This window comes from Pleuronectes platessa, chromosome 8 (assembly GCF_947347685.1).
Source record: "Pleuronectes platessa chromosome 8, fPlePla1.1, whole genome shotgun sequence".
Classification (NCBI taxonomy): domain Eukaryota; kingdom Metazoa; phylum Chordata; class Actinopteri; order Pleuronectiformes; family Pleuronectidae; genus Pleuronectes; species Pleuronectes platessa.
In genome coordinates this window covers 24,753,407-24,773,912 of record NC_070633.1, presented here as the reverse complement: position 1 = coordinate 24,773,912, position 20,506 = coordinate 24,753,407, and the positions used below count along the sequence as shown (strand labels likewise).

At 40.4% G+C, this 20,506-nt stretch overlaps 1 protein-coding gene across 1 annotated transcript; it reads left to right on the top strand.

Annotated features, from left to right (window-relative positions):
* The first annotated feature begins 250 nt into the window (after positions 1-250).
* Positions 251-16,964, top strand: egf (epidermal growth factor). Its single transcript, XM_053429233.1, has 22 exons — positions 251-377; positions 2,567-2,766; positions 2,883-3,064; positions 3,904-4,131; positions 4,218-4,420; positions 4,554-4,667; positions 4,831-4,953; positions 6,992-7,114; positions 7,490-7,615; positions 7,765-7,901; positions 8,177-8,325; positions 8,572-8,676; positions 8,857-9,080; positions 11,467-11,634; positions 12,331-12,480; positions 12,579-12,680; positions 12,727-12,870; positions 13,705-13,870; positions 14,554-14,718; positions 16,238-16,334; positions 16,575-16,671; positions 16,783-16,964. The coding sequence occupies exons 1-22, from the start codon at positions 251-253 to the stop codon at positions 16,962-16,964; spliced, it is 3,312 nt and encodes a 1,103-aa protein (XP_053285208.1).
* Positions 16,965-20,506: the final 3,542 nt, after the last annotated feature.

The window sequence follows — 20,506 nt, the reverse complement described above, 5'->3', positions numbered from 1 at the left end:
TCCCACCTCCTTTAGTTCTCCATCTCTTCCATTGGGGTTTGGGCATTGGGTTCATCTCTTAGTGGGACACTTCCTGGTATGTGAAGCTTCTCTGGCGCTGCAGGTTGAAGATCTTGGTCAAGGATGCCAACAGTCAATGAGCAGACGTTGCTTAATTTTGGAGAATTCTTGGGCGCCAGCTCTGATAGTGGGAATGCCTGAGAAGTAGTGAACAAGTGCAGCTCCCGTGGCAGGGGCCAGGCGCAGGATTATGTTGGCTGCAACGATCACAGCAGCGCTGATCTTTTTTATGGTGCAAAGATCTGGAGCCTTGGCCCTTGGAACAGCTTGCTGGGATGAACGCCTATCACGAGCGGGGAGGAACAGCAGCTGTGTGGGTGAGTTTGACACCTCCACGGTCAAGACTGATAATCCCCACTCAGAGGACTGACAGAAGTGACGCCGAAAGTACTGTAGACTGCTTTAGATTCTGATGTGTTTTAACCATCTGTGACAGTAGTTAAAAGATTTTCTTGAAGATTGATTGTGGTTGGCTAAGAAAAAGCACTACATTTCATTTACAGGTACTGTATAAACCACAAGTGTGTATGCAAAGTGCTATTACATACTCTGCTATCCGCTATCATGTAAAATAACAAAACAAGTTACTTGGACGAAAACGACCCCATCTCAAGTAACAGCAGAGCAACAGATGGTAAAACACAGCCACTCACTGAACTTGGCTAACAGACAATACAATGTACTGTACCAAATGTCCACTGTAAGACGGCCTGTGATGAGTGGGTGTATCTCAGAATGAGCCCAAGTGTTTTGCGGGATGCCACAGGGACCTCACCTTGAGCTTACAAATGGTGACTAAATTTTCTTGTAGGAACAGCCACTGTTTGTCACAGATGGCCAGAGCGTAGCTTTATCTCAACAGTATATAAACAAGAAGAAACAATATAAAAAATCTTGGGAAAAATTGTATTAATGTGCTGATTTTACAAACAGTGTTTAGGGTCATTGTCAGATAAAGAACATACCCCTCTCACCTGGTTTACCATATTCTCCACTACAGTCAATCAAAAACCAATATAGCAATAAACTAATATTTTATGTAAAAAAGCCTGGAGGGGCACACGATGTGTCTACAACAGGAAAGATAACGATTCCAACACATGAAACAAGAGATAACAAAACATCCAGAGGCATTTTTTTACTATATTCCTTTTGTTTCCCTCTCATGTTAATGTATTTGTCACAATTAAGCCCCTTATCCAGTTTGACCATGCTGTGGCAAGAAGGATATTATACCTCTGGTCACAATAAGCACAGAAATTAATACTGTACGCCGCCTTCATTAAAATAATTCTCCATATCGATATATCTGCCAGCCGATATATATCTCTCTCATGTCTTTGAAGTGCATCTTTAACAATTCATCCACAGTTCCATTACTCAAGATGCTTGATGTTTTGATGAGGAACAGGATTGCATTTACAAACCCAGTGAACTGGCTCAGCAGCCAAAACAACCACGCAGACTGTTTTACCATAATATAAAATCGGAAATCAATGTCTACCGATTGCCTACCCATGCATTTAGAGCAACCCTCTGTTGTGTCCCTCTGCTGTCAGGTCCAATACCTTAATTGTAAAATGGAAAATGGTTGTGTGACAGAAGCCGTTTTGTCAACAACATCCAGTGAACTTAGCTAACTAGGTGAAGAATCATGTTGACCACCCAGTGAACTTGTCAATCAATGATTCATTAGGATTCTTCCCTAGCAACTCAGCACCAGTGGCCATCTTAGGGATGTCAGGCCAGACACACTCCATTGTGTTGTTTCTCTGGTGGTGCTCATTGTTTTCTTCATTCCATAGAGTTAGGAGCAGTATCCATGGTTGTTCATGACCATGACTGACCGGAACACCTTCTATTTATTGCATTTCAGAGAAGCATAGTGTTTGTATTAAAAAAATAATTCTACAACAGATTTTTTCAATGTATATTAAGAAAAATACATTATTGACAACTTTTGAAAACATAGCTAATGCTAAGAGCTGTTTCACAACTTCAGGTTGATGCAAGGAACTATTTGTTTCTAAGAGACAATGTTTTTCTGCCTTGAACTTCAGCCCATTTCAGCCATGATTGAGCTTTAATCATATAACTTGACAAAATGAATGACACAAACCAAAATTAAGCTGCTATTGAAATGTTCCCAAACTTGTCCTTGGGATTCTCTTCAACAGACAACAAGCGAATGCAATTTGTCTGTGCATCAAGATCTCAATCACTACATAAATCTAAATGAGTACATATGCTGTTGCAAATCAAGCAGAATGTGTCTTTCCATTTAACTAATATTGTATTTGTGTCATAACCCCAAACATGGAGTTTTTGCCACTGTCTTTATTCTTGATGGTGGATTTGTTTGTTTGTTGTTTTGTTTATCAGCAGGATTACACAAAAACCTCTGAAAAGATTAAGACAAAACTTTGTGCAAGGATGGGACACTGGCCATGAAAGAGCCCATTACATTTTGGGAACAGTTGTGATGTTTGATTTTTTTGTTTTTAAGCTTCGCAGCCTTTCCTGATATTCGGTCATGGCAAAGCCGTTCATCGGATGAACCTGGAGGGGAAACACCGGAGGAGACTTTTGGCCGGTGTGGGGAGATCGATCCTTTTCGACTTTCATTACAGAGACGAAGATGTCTACTGGGCTGACAAACACACTGGGGTCATATACAAGGCATCAGTGAGAGGAGCACATAGACAGGTTATTAAACTGGTAACTCATCAGTATAACTTCCAAGAAATTACCAATAATTTTAATTTGTCTATTTAGTCTGAGATTTGAGCCACAACATATTAATTTAAATATATGTTTTCCAGAAACTGCACTCGTCTGACAAGCACATCTCGGGCCTGGCAGTGGACTGGATCTGGAACAGCGTTTACTGGACAAGTCGAGAAAAGGGAAAAATCAAGAGAATGGATTTAAATGGGAAAAATGAGAGAACTTTATTACTACATTTGAACCAACCAAGTTCCATAGCTGTTGACCCCACAAACAGGTAATCAAATCTGTATTAATCTCAGGTAGGTTAATTAAAAAATTCCTGTACAGCTCCTCAAACGGTTCAGATTCCAGGCATTTTGTTTGTGTGTTACTACTCTGGAGACGTTATATCTCCCTCCGTCAAGCAGGGTTTGACACAGAGGTGCAAAATGCCAGACCGACTCTGGGGACTGTATTTTAATGATCTAAGCACCTGGTCTGAAGTGTGTGTAAAAAATTCCCCTTTGCTTGATTATGAGCAGGAATAAAAGGGTCGCAGCAGGAGGTACGTCGTTCGAAAAGCCTTCTTCTTAACCTCTTGATTTATCAAAGATGTGTTTTGGGCACAACATGCAATAAACCACACAGAGAGCCATTTCATATTCCTTTTAAGAGCTAAGTGCACTTGTGCCTTGGCGGATTGCTATTATAATGGCACATTTGTAGTAAAAGGCACTAAGAGGCCATCTGTGTACGTAGCAAGAGCAAGTGGATGTAGGTTCGTATGACTATCTTGACAATCTAGTAAAAAACTGCACGACTGCCCCACATGTGACCACAACTCATCGGGCGTGACATTTTAAATGTGTTCAAGTAGCCATGTGCATTTCACAACATGGAAGCTTGATGGGAGAAGTCTGTGTGACACCGGCAAAGACACTTCAGTGGAATGTAAGAGAGCATCTTACATTTCCTAAACATGACTATGACAGAATGGTTCGGAGGCTTCTGATCAGCAGGGTATGCTACAATCGCAGGGACATTACAAAAAGCATCTATGGATACATAGAAAACTAGGTTCAGAACACATCTTTGCAAAGTCTTCTCTCTAAGTTCCAAACATGCTTTTTGCAGGTTTCTTTTTTGGCTGTCTGGTGGGATGACTCCCAGTATCCAAAGGTCTGACGATAGGGGCCAGGGGAAAACTACACTTATTAAGATGGCAGAGCAACTATACTCACTGACAATTGACCGACAAGACAAGAGACTGTTCTGGGTTCAGTTTGGATTCCAAGGAGAAAGCGCCATTGCCTCCTGTGATTACAACGGAAACGCCCTTCACATCATAGATCAGCCACTTTGGTGAGTATGTTGTATTCCAAATACTTACATATATTTTTACTTATCTTTATTTCTATTGATGTTTTACTACTTCTATTTGTGGTTAGGTCTCGGGTGCTGGCGATATCAGTTTTTCTGGAGAACTTATACTACACTGACGCTGAATCTCGGATTATAAAACAAATGAACAAGTACACTGGAGGAAATGCACTGGATGTGAACACAAAGCAAATGACAAAACCCCCGATTCAGATCAAGGTGGTACATCCCCTCAACCAGCCACTGGCCGACTCCCTATCTTCATTCCCAGGTAGCCACTGAACTTTGACATTTACGTTGTTCTGTAACATAACACGATTTTATTACCTGCATTTGTATCTTATTTGCTATAACTCAAATGACAACGTTTTAATGACATATATGTTGTAAACCCTTTCAAACAGGTTGTGACAAACATACTGGAAACTGTATGAATGTATGCTCCAACATGGCTGAACAAGGGGTTTGCCACTGCACTGAGGGTTTTGCTCTCAGTAAGCAAGGGACTCATTGTGAAGGTTTGTATTTCTGCATGTATTTATTAGTTGCTCGGTCAGTTTATAGTTCAGTAATTGTGGAAACATATAAACATATCCGTCAACTGCTTTTCTAATCAAGGGTGGTTTGAGACTCACAGATTTCATAACAATATAACAATCAGTTTGTCTGTGTTTGACATAGACGTGAATGAATGTGCCCACTGGAACCACGGCTGCTCTCTCGGCTGTGAGAACATCCCAGGCTCCTATTTCTGTACCTGCCCAAAAGGATACGCCCTCCTACCAGACAGGAAGACATGTGGAGGTAGAGTGGATTTGCTGTCATTACTATAATGTTAAGCATTTAACTAATTTCTATTAGTTCTATTGTCTTCTAATATTGTTTTCTATTTTCTGTTAGGATTTCTTAACTTATTTTATTATTAAATACTAAATAAACTAGTAGAATAAGTTTTATGGCAAGAAACTAATATGTAATAAGGTCACTTAGTGTAAGCCGCTAATTTGGGACTGGCAGGATCGCTGCTGACGGACTACAGACTTAATTCAGTTTTACTTAAAGGTTTTAGAGATTGTAAATACACTTCTGGTTGATGCTGCTCAAACATTAAGAGTATCTATGATACATTCAAGAATCGTAAATATATGTAATAAGAGAGTAGAAGCATTTTGGTTTTATTGAAATAACAGTTGAGCTTTGTTTCGGGCGGGATGATAAATGTAGCCCTGCTTTTGAACTGGAGCGTTTTCCCCTATTTGGGGACTATGAAAGGTGGCATTTGTCCCCTAGACACTATCTTGACCCTGCTGGGCCAATAAAAAGCCTGGGTCACAGACAACCAGACAGGCTGGACTTATGTGAACTGCCAATTGTGTGTGAGGTTACGTGGGTCAAAACACAGACACTTTGTCACACTCCCTAAAGGCCTAGTTGTGGTGGTGAGCCTGAGAAGCTGTGTAAAGACTGAAGAGACGAAAACAAGGGTGACACAGTGAAGATAGTAGTTTATTTACAATCTCTGTCTGTAGGGATTAGATCAATATATCAATTTAAAGGCCTCCATTGAAAACATCGTCGTGGTCATATAAATCCATTGTTATTGTAACATTCTGCAAGGATGGCAATGTGTTTGCTGGTTTTTAAATATATAATATTTGTTTAACGACAAAAAAGTAGTGATTTTTTTTGTTGATATTTATGATTGTATTGTGTATCTTTTGCCACCTTAAAAACAAAACAAAAAATGAAACAGCGAGAGTTTGAAGTGTCCAATTCACCATTAATGGCTTTAATGTCTACGCTGTGATTAACTTCCTCACATATTAAAGACGTTATCGTAATCTCTTCTCCTCTAACCTCGCTGCCATGAGGCCAAGAGTGGATGGAAAGATTCACAGACACAATGAGATTAAATGATGAGGTGACATTTGCGATAGGGAACATATCTGGTCAGCAGCTTTGTCTGTCTAAGCTGTTTAGCAGACAACCTTTGCCAAGGTCCACGAGAAAACAAGCATGCAGCCAAGCAGCAGCAGACTAAACAATGGAGGCAGCAGCCGAGGATACATGCAGGAGGATATCGCAGCGCTACATATGGCTTTGGTTTTTTAACTAATTACAAATATATGGGATAACATTTTTACAATAAACAAAAAAACATACACTTTTTATGTGAATTTTAAATGCAATGTTTGAATATTGTACTTCTCACGTTGCCTTTCATTCCTTCATTATCTTTACGTGCAGTTCAGCTTTTCCTGTTAATGTAGTCTTCAGTTAATGTTCAAACCACAATATCTATTTAATGAGACTATTTTTGACTAGAAAAAAGCAAAGATCAACCTTCCTGGAGTAATAATCGTACGAGTAGGAAGTCAGTCAGAGGCACAGCGACAGGTCCCGTAACTATTTCACATTACATTGATACCTGTACCCTGCCTGTGTGTACAGTACCTGGCCCATATTGACCGATACGAGGACATACCACATACCTGTGAGGTAACATTACATCACCGTGAGGGCTTCCCCTGCTTCCATCACACTTTCACCTATTTTGATGGGATTATGGTTGACTTTATAAAAAGGGATTTTAGCAGAGCAGGGAATAAGAAGCTTGTTGTCCATCTGGCTCCGTTCAAGTCTACTACCTGCTGGGCCCCAAGAATAAGCCCGGAAATAAATCAACATGTAATATCACTGCATGACTCTCGTTAACTTACTTTAGCCTGAAATCTGTTTGTCTGAGTTTATCTCCCTTGGATTTAAAAATCAGACTTTTTACCATAACTGTCACAATTAAAAAAATCTGCAGTGTTTCAATACGTTTTCTTTCCTCTATCAGAGATCTTGCCGTGTGAAGGGAATATGACCAACTGTGGCCACGGCTGTCTGACAACAGATGAGGGCAACGTGTGTGTGTGCCCTGAGGGATCTATACTGCAGGATGATGGACAAGCCTGTACTGGTATGTACAGTGTTAGTGTATCAGCCCTTTGTGGTCGGCTATAAGCCAGACCACAATACCAGTACAGTACCCAGGTGGCTTTATGTTATTGGAAAACAGATAACGGTCTTAAAAAAGGGGCCATAACTTTAAAGTAGGACATTGTAATTATTGAAGGTACGTTTTATTTCTTTATTTGCCTTCTAGACTGAGTTATACTGGAAACTGGTGTTACATACATATTATACATGTACGCTTAATGCTGGGAGATTTATTTATTTGCTGATATCTTCTAATATGAGCCTTTCACAGACATAACGGTATCAGTGTTTATGTAACGTGGAGCCTGTTTCCAGAGATCAAATCGGTTGAACGTCTTTGTCTTTGCTGTTACAGGCTGCTCATCTACGGACATGGGGGGCTGCGACCAGCTCTGTACTCCTGTCAGCCCCAGTGCGTGGCAGTGTGGTTGTCTGCCAGGCTACCGGCTCCACCAGGACGGCAAGCGGTGCATTGCAAGCGGTGAGTCATACCGTGGCAAAGCAGAGAGCTGAGGCACACGAGCCCACGCAGATCAACACACTTCCTGTCTGTCATAATCTCACTGTTAACTGGGTTGATATTTGCTGCAGGACATAAAAACAAACGAACCTTGCACTGGTATTTTTCAGGACCACCACCGTATCTGCTACTGGCCAATTTTGTAGATGTACTAAGAATTAACCCTGACGGCACAGGGGATCAAACCCTGGTGGAGGAGCCCAGAGGAACAATTGTAGCTTTGGACTATGACCCTGTCCAAAACAATGTAAGATGAACATTTCTTTTGCCTTTTCGTGTCTGATTTTGTTTTGTTTATTCGTTGCTGGTGTGTGATTCTAACCTCAGAGAGAAACTGAATTTAACAGGAGCAGATTCAGGTGCAAACATCTACTGCCGCTTAGTGGACAGTTACTGTAACTTCATGGCATTTAGGTTATCAAGTGACGCAAGCAGTTTTTGGTCTTTTCTGTCCGTCTGGTTTATCATTTTACTCTTATGTGATAAACATATTTATTCATTACATTTCTATGCATTTTGAAGGTGTACTTCTCCAGTATAAACCGAAAGACAATCGAGCGGGTTGATTTGAACGGTGGATCCAGAGGCGTTGTCATTTCTGAGGATCTGAACTCTCCGGAGGGACTGGCCATTGACTGGGTCCACCGCAGGATGTACTGGACAGATAAAAGGTTTGTGTGTGTGGCTGAGGTTGTTGTTTTAACCCAACTGTTAATGTGACTTCTAATGTTCGGGTCATTTTACATTCTGCTTGTTTGTTTTGTTTAAAAATGTTTGTGGGACATGGGCATTTCATGTTGTTTTTTTGGGAGGATTGATAGGGTTAACAGTATTTCAGGTTCTGTTGCTAAAAAATAAGCAGAACTGGAATGACTTTTGTTTTCAGTTTTAAACTTATGTGAACTTTTGTGTTCCAGTCGGTCAACTGTTGACTGCAGTAGCCTGGTTGGACTAAGCAGAGAAACTATTGTGAGCAAAGGGCTGGAGAAACCAAGAGGAATCGCAGTTCATCCCCTGGAAAAGTGAGTTTTTAAGAAGAAATTTACAGTGAGTCACTAGCAGAATATTGTGTATTTTCATAATGCTGCATCCTGCTTCGTAATGATTTGATACATGTCTCTGTGCCTAATTGTGATAATGGACAAGAGGGACAGGGTCTGTGGAATAAATACGCCTAATATACTTCTTTTTATTGTTTTGAGGAAGTTGTTCTGGACTGATATCGGTGCCCAGCCTGTGGTGGAAAGCTCGTCTTTGGAAGGAAAAGAGCGAACCATCATTGCCAGCACCAGCCTTGTGTCCCCCAGTGGCCTGGCCATCGATTTCACAGAGGATCGTCTGTTCTGGTGCGACCAACACCGGGGTCTGGTGGAGACGGCTGCCCTGGACGGCTCGGACCGACGGATCCTGTTAGAGAACCAAGTAGGTGAGGCTTGTTGGAAACGTGCACAAGCAAACATGTAGAGGTGTACTGGGAATAAAATATGTAGCTCATACATCTAATAATAACACAAATATAGTTGGCTTTTTTAGCTACAGCTGAGAATCTATATGCCCATTTATCTGATATATCTGAAACACACCCAGACAGTGCTTGCTATACATAGTGCATCTACTATTACTGGCACAGCCATTCTTACAGGAGTTCGGCATCTTGCACAAGGACACATGCAGCCCGGAGGAGCTGGCAATTGACCTCACGAACAGTGATGACCCGCTCTTCCTCCTGAGCCACAGCCGCCCACTCAGAACGCTAGAAACTGAACTCAAGCACTCTGACTGAGTTAAGCCTAACGAGCTGAGCTTTAAATGCCCCGAGCGGCCTCCATGGAAGGGGAGGAAAATGTCAAAAAGGTCAGAACAGTGAGAATAGTTATCAAATGCATCTTTATAAAACTTTTAACTAATCGCATAAATTTTGTGTTAGCCAGGTTAACAGATTTGTTCTTCTGCTAATAGATGAGGGCGGCTCTTCTGGGGACTTTGCCCTTATGTCACGTCCCTGTTCATTTTTTGGTGGAAACATAACGTTCTGATTTAACTGGCGGCGAATACAAGAAAAACAGCACAAAACATGAAAAAACTATGTTTTATAGAAGCTGAAGTCCTGTGGTTCTAGAAAAACAGTTATATTATGTCGCTGCTGTTCAATGTTCAACGTCTCTTCATTAACTAAATTAAATAAATAAGTGTTCACTTAAAATAACTCAGATGTCAAAAACAAAGTTGTAATGGTATTTTAAAAAATGTCATGAATTCTAATGAATAGATTTAGATCCAGAAAATGTGGAACTCTTGTGAGCCTGGGTTCTCCTTGGTCATTATTTCCTACATATGAATTACGACTTTATCCTGAATATATTGTGACTTTATTCCTCATTAAGTTACTTTGTTCTCTAAATATTGACTTTTCTTGTAAAAGTACAACTTTGTTCTTGTAATATTAGACTATGACTATGTTTCAATTACATTATGAATTTCTTGTCAGAATCAGAATTTCTTGTCAGTTAAGACTTTACTGTAAATCTCAAAAATGTTAAATTATTTTTGTCTTCATGTGGCCCAATACTTTTGTGTCTGCCTCCATCTATCTACCTTATTAAAACCCCAGGTTACCTAATATCTGCCACGTCATAAAACTGTGTATACTGTTTAATTTAATACATTAAATTAACTCCGGTGTCATTATTGTTGAACTGAAGCAACATTAAGATAAACCGAATTAGTCTATTTATGAAATAAATCCCCTTCATGCAGTTGGAGCGGTTTTAACTAACCAGGGGCAGAGCTAGCTAGCTAGCTGTAGCCAGTGCTAGATAGCTAACCTTAGCTCTTAGCTAATCTTCTTTGTATTTTCTCTGAACGACGCTTTCACTCCATTAATATCCACAAGGTGTATAACTTTAACCCCATTAACTAACCTGTGAGGAAAGTCACGGAGGAACAGGAAGGTTCCCTCCGTTTAATCCTCAGCTGTGTGAGCTTCCGTCCATGTTGAACTCAGGTGGAACCGTCTCTCACACCAGGTTCAATAAAGATCAAAACTTGCTGTGTTGTTTTCGGACAATACAGTTCTCCTGGGTCCAAAATATAAAACAAACCTACCATAATAGGATAAGGTATAAACAAAAAGACAAATATGATCAATACATTTAGGTAATGCCTTTTTAAGGACAATCACTTTTCCAGTTATGTGAATGACAACACATTTTTTTAAAGTCTATAAGATAAAAGCTGAACTTTTTCTTGTAAATAACTTTATTTTCATGACATTATGATTTTCTTTATTCAATTAAGACTTTACTCTCTTAATATTAAGACATTGTTATCTAAATATTTACTTTTCTCATTAAATTACGACTTTATCCTTGAAATATTATGACTCTTCTTCTTGTTAAATTAAGTTAAACCATCTTTGATCATTATTCTTATTGTTGATTCCATCAACATACACAGGTTCTGTATAAAAATATAACCAGACATTCGTTAAATTGTCTTTTCGCTTCTACAATCCAACATTCTCATGATAAATCTCTTTAGAAAGTTAGTTTTGAGTCTTTGTGCTCACCAGAGTACCGCAGGGGTACAAGCTCTCGTCTTTTTCCTTTCTAATTATACCAAAAATTCAGTTATACTCCCTCTAAACAGTTCATTCCCTGGCTTGACTCATCCTGTGAGTTTGCCCTTTAACCAGTGTGATCTTGCCTTTACTCTCATCACTGAGTTAACAGCTGAACAAAGAGGAAACGACTCCCACTTGGTTCCACCAATTCAATTCAGTTGTGCTCCTCCTTCCTCTCTCCTTTGTCCAGGCCGACCTTTTGACCTGGCAGTTTTCGAGGACAGGCTCTGGATCTCTGACCGGGAGCGCCGGCAGCTGACGAGCGTGCACAAGCGGACTGGGAAGAAGCTCCAGAGTATTCATGGCAACATGGTCCAGCCATCAGCCATTGTGGTGGTTCATCCTCTCGCAAAGCCAGGTACAAAGAGACCACTGGGATGAGGCTCGGACCAGTTTACAGCTCTGAGTGGGAGGAGGGATGGGTCTGTGATGATTAAAACAGAATCATGTTTTAAACCAGGGTGGAGGAGAGTAATGTTGTCTTACCCCAAATAGTGCTTAACAGCGTCTAAACAGTTATCTTGTTATCAAGTTGTCAACAAAACCAATTTCCTTATATTTCCTATATTTTTCTAAAGCTGCTTTCAGACACGTAGTGAAGTTCAGACATTTTAAAATAAAGGTCAGAAAGATTCGCAGCAAGTGAATGGGCGTGTTGATGAAGTTTTGAACATGTGACGGACTCGAAACTGGAAACTGAAAACAGCTTAAATCTTTGTGTGAAGTATTTTAAAAACAATCTTTGTACAGACGTAATGCATTATGCAACAGAAAAAACTAATAATACCATTAGAACAGTTCTCAGTAGAGAGACAGGCCCATTAGTCCCCTTCAAATCAATCAAGCTGCACCACATTCCACATACTCAGATATCAGTCCCCTAAATGTGCCTGATTCTTCCACCCTAAGATGTAATTGATTTATTCTTGGTCCATGTCTCATGCTTCCTCCAAGTTCTGTGGAAATCTGCGTGGTAGTTTCTGCGTAATCCTGTGGAGACAGAAACAAACAAAACCCTTTACTGAGCTTCTTCATTTTGTGTCCTCATCTCCAGGAGCAGATGTTTGCCTTCATCTGAACGGAGGCTGTGCTCAGGTGTGTGAAAGCAAACTGGGACTGGCTCACTGCTCCTGTCTCTCACGTTACATCCTATCAGCTGACGGGAGAAGCTGCTCGTCTGCTGACGCCTCTAACGGAACAGCAGGTGAGTCATTCTCCTGTCGTCCTATTTCAGCTGGAGACACTGAAGAGCTGTGTGGTAGAACTAAACCCTAAAGTTGACTCCATGTGTTAAATGTGTAGAATCTGGAGAGAGTGACCCCACTGATGTAACGTCCCTGAAACGCAGTGAACAAACGCTCTTCACCGACAAGATGGTCTCAGGTAACATCTTTAAATCAATTTATTTTCACCCATCACAACCCGTTGTCTTCCTCTGACTTAATATCACGTCCCCTCGTGTGCCCTCCTCTGTCAGACCAGAATGAATGCGACTCACTGCGTTGTGACGTGAACGCCCAGTGCCTCCTTCGGGCCAGAAGCCCAACCTGTCTGTGTCTGGAGGGTTTCACCGGTGATGGACAGGTGTGTGAGGGTGAGTATCTCAGAGGGATGAAGTTAGTTCTGTACACATCCTGCAGAAAAGCTCCAGGCATCACATCTGCCTCAGAGAACTCTTTATCTCACCTTCTGCAGCAGGGCTCTGAGCTGGAGCCTTCGTTTTAGCACAGGGGCTGGGGATGGAACTGAGTTTTTGATGTAGAGACTTTATTCAGAGGCAGAGCTGCTCTGGAAGAAAATGATATAAAGCTTAGTTTTCTTGTTATAAATTAATTTGCACACTACTTTATTTCCCCTGGGTTGCTAATCAATAGGAAGAGTGTCGCAATTAAATTGATCAACAAAAACAACAATTTTAAATGTAACAATGTTAATTTATATTGTGTGATTTGACAGAATACGGTCACATATTATATATTATTAATCTTTTCTTCCCCCCTTGGTTTCAGATATCGACGAATGTAACCTGGGAGCACACGACTGTAACAGAAATGCAGAATGCCAAAATACTTTGGGGAAGTATCTCTGCAAATGTCAGGCTGGATTCCAGAGCGACGGGCAAACATGTCACGGTGTGTGTAGTATTTATTTACAGCAAATATTCAAATATATTGTTTTTGGAAAGGATTTTAGATTATGACAAAGACTGAAACCAGCACTCTTACTACGTATCATTCATTTTTAGCCTGATGTCTCATCACTTTGAATAGCGTATGTGATAAAGTAGTGGTTTAAAGGACTAGGATCAAGTAACCTGTATAATCAGTGTATACTTAAAGAAACAAGCTGTATTTGAAATAGCAGATGACAATTAAAGATGCACAGCAGTGACATTCTGTGTATTTGTCATATTAAATCTGATTCTAAGAGCCGGAGGCGGCATCGACGTGGGTGACGACCGGGAGCCCTGCTGACGTCACCACCCTGCACCACATCAGTAACTCAGTGGAGAGCTGCCCCCCCTCCCATGAGTCCTACTGCCTGTACCAGGGGGTCTGCTTCTACTTTCCTGAGTTGAAGTCATATGCCTGCAAGTAAATAAACCTTCTCATGTCACGTGCAACCTCCTTGTGAGACAGTTTGCTCATATCAGTCGTAAAGATGTTTTATAACAAGCTTTTATTCATATGTTTGAGAGAAACCATGATCATTTATACTGTAGAATATCAAGCCACTCAATTATCTTACAGGGAAATGTTTCTTTTCCCAAACTTCTTGTTGCATCTTGCTTCAGTTTGGAATGAAACCCAACATTTAGTGATTTTATTTAAAAACAGCTGACAACCAGTAGGAGTCACTATTGTCCCATGATTAAAGCCACTGCATCAAAAGGATGGTTTCATATCTGTGGTGAAAAGAAACGTCAATTTTATGGCTTGACTACATATTTCAATTATTCTGCATTTTTCTCTGGCAGTTTGACACTAAAGCTCATTAGGATATTCTCTATGTGAAGTTTGTAACGGAAACTTTCGCTGATAATTTTGTGATTATGAACATTTGGCATAAGATAAGTGCAACAAGTCTGTTTGTAAAATATATTTTTGTTACGATTTTATTGAATGTGGAAGTTATACATTACCCACTGACTTGAAAATGGGTAATGTATAATTGCCCAATAAAATATTCTAATAGATTCTGGTCATTTGGTACATGATAATACTAAATGTGCATAAAGTACATTAATCACTTTAATTTTAAACCTGTGTCTTTTCAGTTGTCCTTTGGGCTACATGGGTGAGCGCTGTCAGTTCAGTGATCTGGAGTGGTGGGAGCTGCAGCAGGCCGAGGAGGAGAAGAGGAGGAACGTGGTGATTGCAGCCTCCATGGTGCTCCTCATCTCCCTGCTCTCCATCGCTGCTTGTGTCACCTACTGCTACGGGTGAGAGCACGGGGGGGTTAAATCTGCATTTGAGGGGGGATTTAAACCATTTGATCAAAACCACTTTCCACAAAGGCTAACTTGTTTTTCCCTTAAAAAACTTGCCTTGTTTGGACATAGTGAGATCAAAGGTGATTTAATTCAACTGGGTTTTATCGAAATGTTAAACGTAAGGGTCTTATTGGCTTTAAAAACATACTCTAGGGAAAGTGCTCTCATGTAGATCCACACCTACCTAATGTCACAGTGTGTGCTTGTGTAGTCACCCATGTAAAGATGTATAGCATAAGCAGTGTTGTGTGTAGTCGTCTGGACAGGGGAAGCACTGCAGACGGCCTCAGGAATGAATGAGCTGACAGAATTTAGAGGTGTCTATCAAACCCACGGTGGCATGATCCGTGTAATGTCAGTGTCCCGGCATGACAGCAGGGGGTCAGGGAGCAGATCACACGTGGAACGAAATGGCAGCATGCAGCCCTAAGCGAGGAGCGTATACGTAAAACCACACACCCTCCTCTTCCTCCTCCTCTTCCTCCTCCTCCTCCTCCTCCTCCTCCACCGCCCCCCTTGCGTTTCCACCTGAGCTGTCCCTAAGTAGCTGATTTGTTTTACGGTTGTTTTGCTGGCTTACGGACAAGGCTGTTGGTATCCTCCACTCTTTTGACTCACAAAGCACACTCCACCTCCCCCCCCCCACCACATCCTGTCGCTCGCAGCCCTCGGTTCCCCTGTGGAAGTGGCACGCTTTCAATTACATGCTTGGTTTAGCTTGTTCTACAGCAATTACACATAAAAATAGGTCATTTCTCGGCTACAAAATGGAAGCCGCTGAGGTATGACCCCAGTGGAAACGCTACATGGCCGCCAATTGCTCTGCCTCAAATTGCCTTCTGCACTTGACTGCAAGTGCACTTGGGCAGGTTTTGAGTTTGGTGGTTTAGTGTCTTCTGAGACACAAACAAGGAAAGCATCATATAGAACCGGGTGGAATAAAAATGTGTGTCTGGTGCTCCGTGGTTTTATACCAAATAAAAGAAATGTAGTGAATCTAGACTCTCTCTGGTCAACAGGTATGTAAAAGTACAGAGATCTGAGAAACATCTATAACTGTTATCATAAGTTGAATTTGTTTTTCTAAATCTTAATTGTGCTTTTCACTATTTGTGTGTATTCAGGTTTTCTTAGTTTCTTAGTCACTAATCACTTTCATAATAATAACTTTAATAATAGAGCACTTTTCAAAATCTAAGTTACAAAGTGCTTTACAAAGGCAGCAAAGTAAAACATAAAATCATGAACACAGCCAAATTTAAGGAATAACAAATATTAAAAGACAATAATCATTTAAAATAACTCTTTTAAATTAATTTTAATAATAATATTCAGTAAAATAGAATCAAAATTCTGGTCAAAGTAGAAATTCTTGAGTTGTGAGTCTAAGATAATGGGTTGAATTTGAGGACTAATTTATAAAGTAATTAAAATACTAAATGATACTGCTTTACTCTCTTCTCTACAGAACCAGAAAGTTCTTCCGCAAACAGCCGTCAGTGGATAACGTGAGTGAGACGAGTGTGACAGATGAGAGCACGTCAGAAAGCAGCCCTGTGCCTCGGGTAAGAGAGTCATCAACGTGGTCACAAGTTAATCAAGCAATGTGGATTCAGGTTAAATTATATTCAACTAGGCTCATGACACCATGAACTTCTTTTTAAGATATGGAGCAAAACACTATGGCTGCAACTAACTATTTTCATTTACCTCAGTGTAATAAATGCCAAAATGAAACTTCATTTTTAAATTGAATTTTGACTGATCAATCCCATCATTAAATAAGTCACTGTTTGATTATGCAGTTCTACTTGCTGATGGAAAATGGTTCAGAAGGAAGAGTCGTCCCTGCCATGGGCTGTCCCAGGAGAGCCATCTGTCCGTCCTGCTCTTCAGACACAGGTACCTCAAACTGATGCTCACCTACTTTTAACATGAGTCTGCAACTAAACTGTTTTATGCTCTTCTTTTCCTTGTTGATAAATTATAGTTTTTTTTTTTTTTGTCCATCAGGTGACAACCCCGTGTCTGAGGAGTCAGAGACATTGTCCAAACACAACAGAGGGTACGAGTGCTCCATGGTGTCGGCTGCTGCCATGGAGATCACCCAACCCACAGGTCCATCACCAGCAACTTCATATTCATGTTCATCTCTGGTCTCCAAGACAACAAGCCTGGAGTCCCCCGCATCCTAGTTCAGCCGAGGGACCCGACTCAGCGCTGGACAGTTTGAAATATCTGGTTGATGTACGAACTGCAGGTGAACAGTTTCATTCCAAGACCAACAGTCCCCTTTAATTCATCTAGGCTGCACACACACATGCACACACAAACACACATACACACCCACACACCCAGGAGAAGTCCCATTGGAGCCGTTGCTTTCACACACAGACTCCGGTGCATCGAAAAACAGCAACGAGCGCTCCAACATCAAAACATAATGAAGCAGCAGAATATGTATATACAGTAGAGTGAGTGTCCTTATCCACGATATGATGGAGAGAGAAGTATATTCTGGTGTAATGCAGCATAACGCTCTGATTCCGAGTTATTTTAGTAATCGGTAAGTTTATTAAGTTATATTCTGAGCTATTAGAGAAAAATACAGTATTTGGACTGAAACTCTTTCTCATACTAATTTACCTGTAGCTGGCAAAAATACTTGCTATGTCATATACATGTGTACAGTTCGTCTTTCCTACAGACTTTCTAGAGTAGATGCCAAACTACACACACACACTCACACTGAACATATCTTTATCATGGATCTGGAACTAGAACAGCAGTTATTTGAAAAGTTTTAAATTTTCTAATATCCAAACAAACTTCTGAATTTCTTTGGATCACTGTGGAAAATAATAAACGCTTGTGTATCTGTGGAGATTCTCAGTCATGTACACATGTGCAACTGCTTGCTAGTGTTATAAAGGGACATACTTTGTGTTGTTGTTATTTGTTGTTTAGCAGTTGTTTACATGTTCCCACTGTTTGTTATATATTGATGGAGTAATTGTAGGACAAAGGTTTTTTCAGAGGCACAGTTAGATTCAAAGTTTAGAGCCTGAGCAATAAGCATTTTTGGAGCCGATGGCGATTATAGAGAGTAAAACATTTCTGATTCGACATATCAGCCAAATATATATACAGTATATATATTGAAAAAAGATCCAAACCGCTATGTCAAAGAAATGTAATTGAGGATTGATATTTTACAGTTTAACCCTAAACTTTACTTTTGTATGGACTCTTTGAAAGACTCATATTAGATATTGGTTTATATTATTATATTCTTGCAAAACAAAGTTTGCATTAACATGGTCCCATTCACTCGAGAACAACTACATTAAAAACCTAACGTGACAGCCGTGATACTGTTTGCAACGTTTGTGCTTTAACTATTTTATTCAAAAGAGTTCTTGAATCAGTGCTTTAAGGATTAAGACCACAACTGTTGAAGAGTTCATGCTATTGACTTATTTCTCATTTCAATAAAGCAAAAGTGGGTGAAGATTTTTTTTAACATCCAGAATTATTTTATTCACATTGTGTTAAACTGGGATTGAGCTCTGATTATCTGATACTATTACTGGAATTAGAAAATTGCAAGATGAAGCTTGTTTATGTTCCAATAAAACTGCATTCACCGAAAAAAATTGCTTCGTTTATAACGTCAACTTATTCACCACTAACCTAAGTTTGCATGAGGTTATTTTTACCATCAATAAACTTTGACAGTTCTTCTCTATCGTCCACTTCTATGTTCAAAACACACGTTTCTAATGACATTATCTTTGTTATAATTGAGAGAATATTTTGTCCATTCACAGCTCGTCACAGCCCATCGCTTCTTCAGAGCTCCTGCCCATGCTCCACTGACGATGCTTTTCTATCCTCCACCAAATCTAACGCTCTAGTGATGCTGGTACCACTGCTGCCACTCTCCACCACCACCACCACCACCGCCCCCCCATCTGTCTATCTCTCCCTGAGTCTCTGTCTGCGACTCCGTCTCAAGGTTGACTGGGGATTGTTATAGAAGCGGCCGCAGCCTCTTTGTTTCGAGGCGGTGGCAGAAAACAAAGCACTTTCACTTGAAAACCATCAGCCGCCACATAGATATTGATTTTCCTGGCAAGACACACTCATCTATATATATTGGCCTCCATTAGGGAGGACAGATAGGTTAGGGCGCCGCTCTAAACAGTGGCAGATCAGCCTTCAAAGTAAAGATGAAATTGGGCCCAGTGTCAATTTATCTTGCATTACTCCTCAATTGGGGCAACAGGGGGCAATAGAGTCACTGACACTGTAAGTAACGGGGGCCTCAGGGGGGAGGAGGGGGCGGATTTATGGAAGCAGCATTGATTTCAATGTTATTAGAAATATACAACCTTCATTACGGTAGAATAAATCACAGGGGTGTTGTATCAGCCTGTATTTTAGAGGCACCTCATAAACCGACATATACAGCCCCACAGGTTCATCCCTTCAAATCAGTGCAGACTTTATGAAGCTGAGACTCTGCAGCACGTGTGATTGGAATATTTATTGTTCAGTTCAACAAAGACCTGCTGGCAATAAGCAGTGGGTTTGAATCAGGGTGAATGTGGCTCTGCTTCATTTATACTGTTTGAAAACCTTCTGCGTCCAGTGAGTCAATCCTGCTGCCAATTATTAAAAAGTCAGAATATGAGTAATTTATAATCTTTCTATTGGTTTGGATTGTTGAAAATAGATTTAACCCTAACCCTAAAAGACATTGGTTGAGATTGTTAGGTTTTAATTTAGGTTTCATAAGGAGTAGTGGCCTGACATAGATATTATCGATGCTGATAAAAACATTGATAGATTTTCTAATGCAATGCAAATTATTACTTCTTCATATTAAAGTCTAAAACGATGAATTAGCCATTTTTTATGCTGTGGTAATTTACAAGTTGATTAAAACTGTTCCCTCTACACTCCCTGGTCACCAGCTCCAGACCTCTAATGACACAACTGTCCCAATGTGTGATATCATAAACTTTAATGGACAAAATTGTAAAAGTATGAGAGAGAATAGTTTCAAAACCATCTTCTTCACTCGATGGGATCTCACGTCACTTATGCTCTGGACATATTCAACGTTAAACCTTCAGTTTTGTTATTTAAAAGTCAGATGAAACAGATGAATACAATTATAAGAAAAGGGAAATAAGAGTTAATTAGTTGAAGAGTTACTCTGATAAACTAGAATGATAAAGGAATGAGATGTGATGGTGCGAGTCATTGTTTTAAAAACGTCCTCACACAAATGCAGTGTTCTAATTCCTTCTCTATTAGCGAGTTTTAGAATGTTTCTGCCAGATGGGACTAGCTTTGCTTTATCGCTCTCGTCTCCATCTCGGCCCGGAGGACAGCTGATGAGGGCTAAAGAGGGAATTAGCTGCCCACTCAAAGGCTTTGCTCTGATCCTCCAGGTCAGTACTTGGTCTCCTCGGCTCTTGAGCAGGACAGAGTAACACTGGTTTGAAAGGATTTTGGCAGATTTAAAGTCTAAAAAGTGGAGGGGGGGGGGTCTTATACATATATTGGACATAGATACATGAGCCAGAATCTATGCGGGAGAGAGAAAGAACAGAACCTGGGAGTTCCCTTGTTAGTTTAATCTCCTGAGGGGCAGCAGGGAACCTTTAGACTTCACTGGTTTAGAGCCTGAACTGTTTCCTCTAAGTGGTGCACCGTGCATCATTAC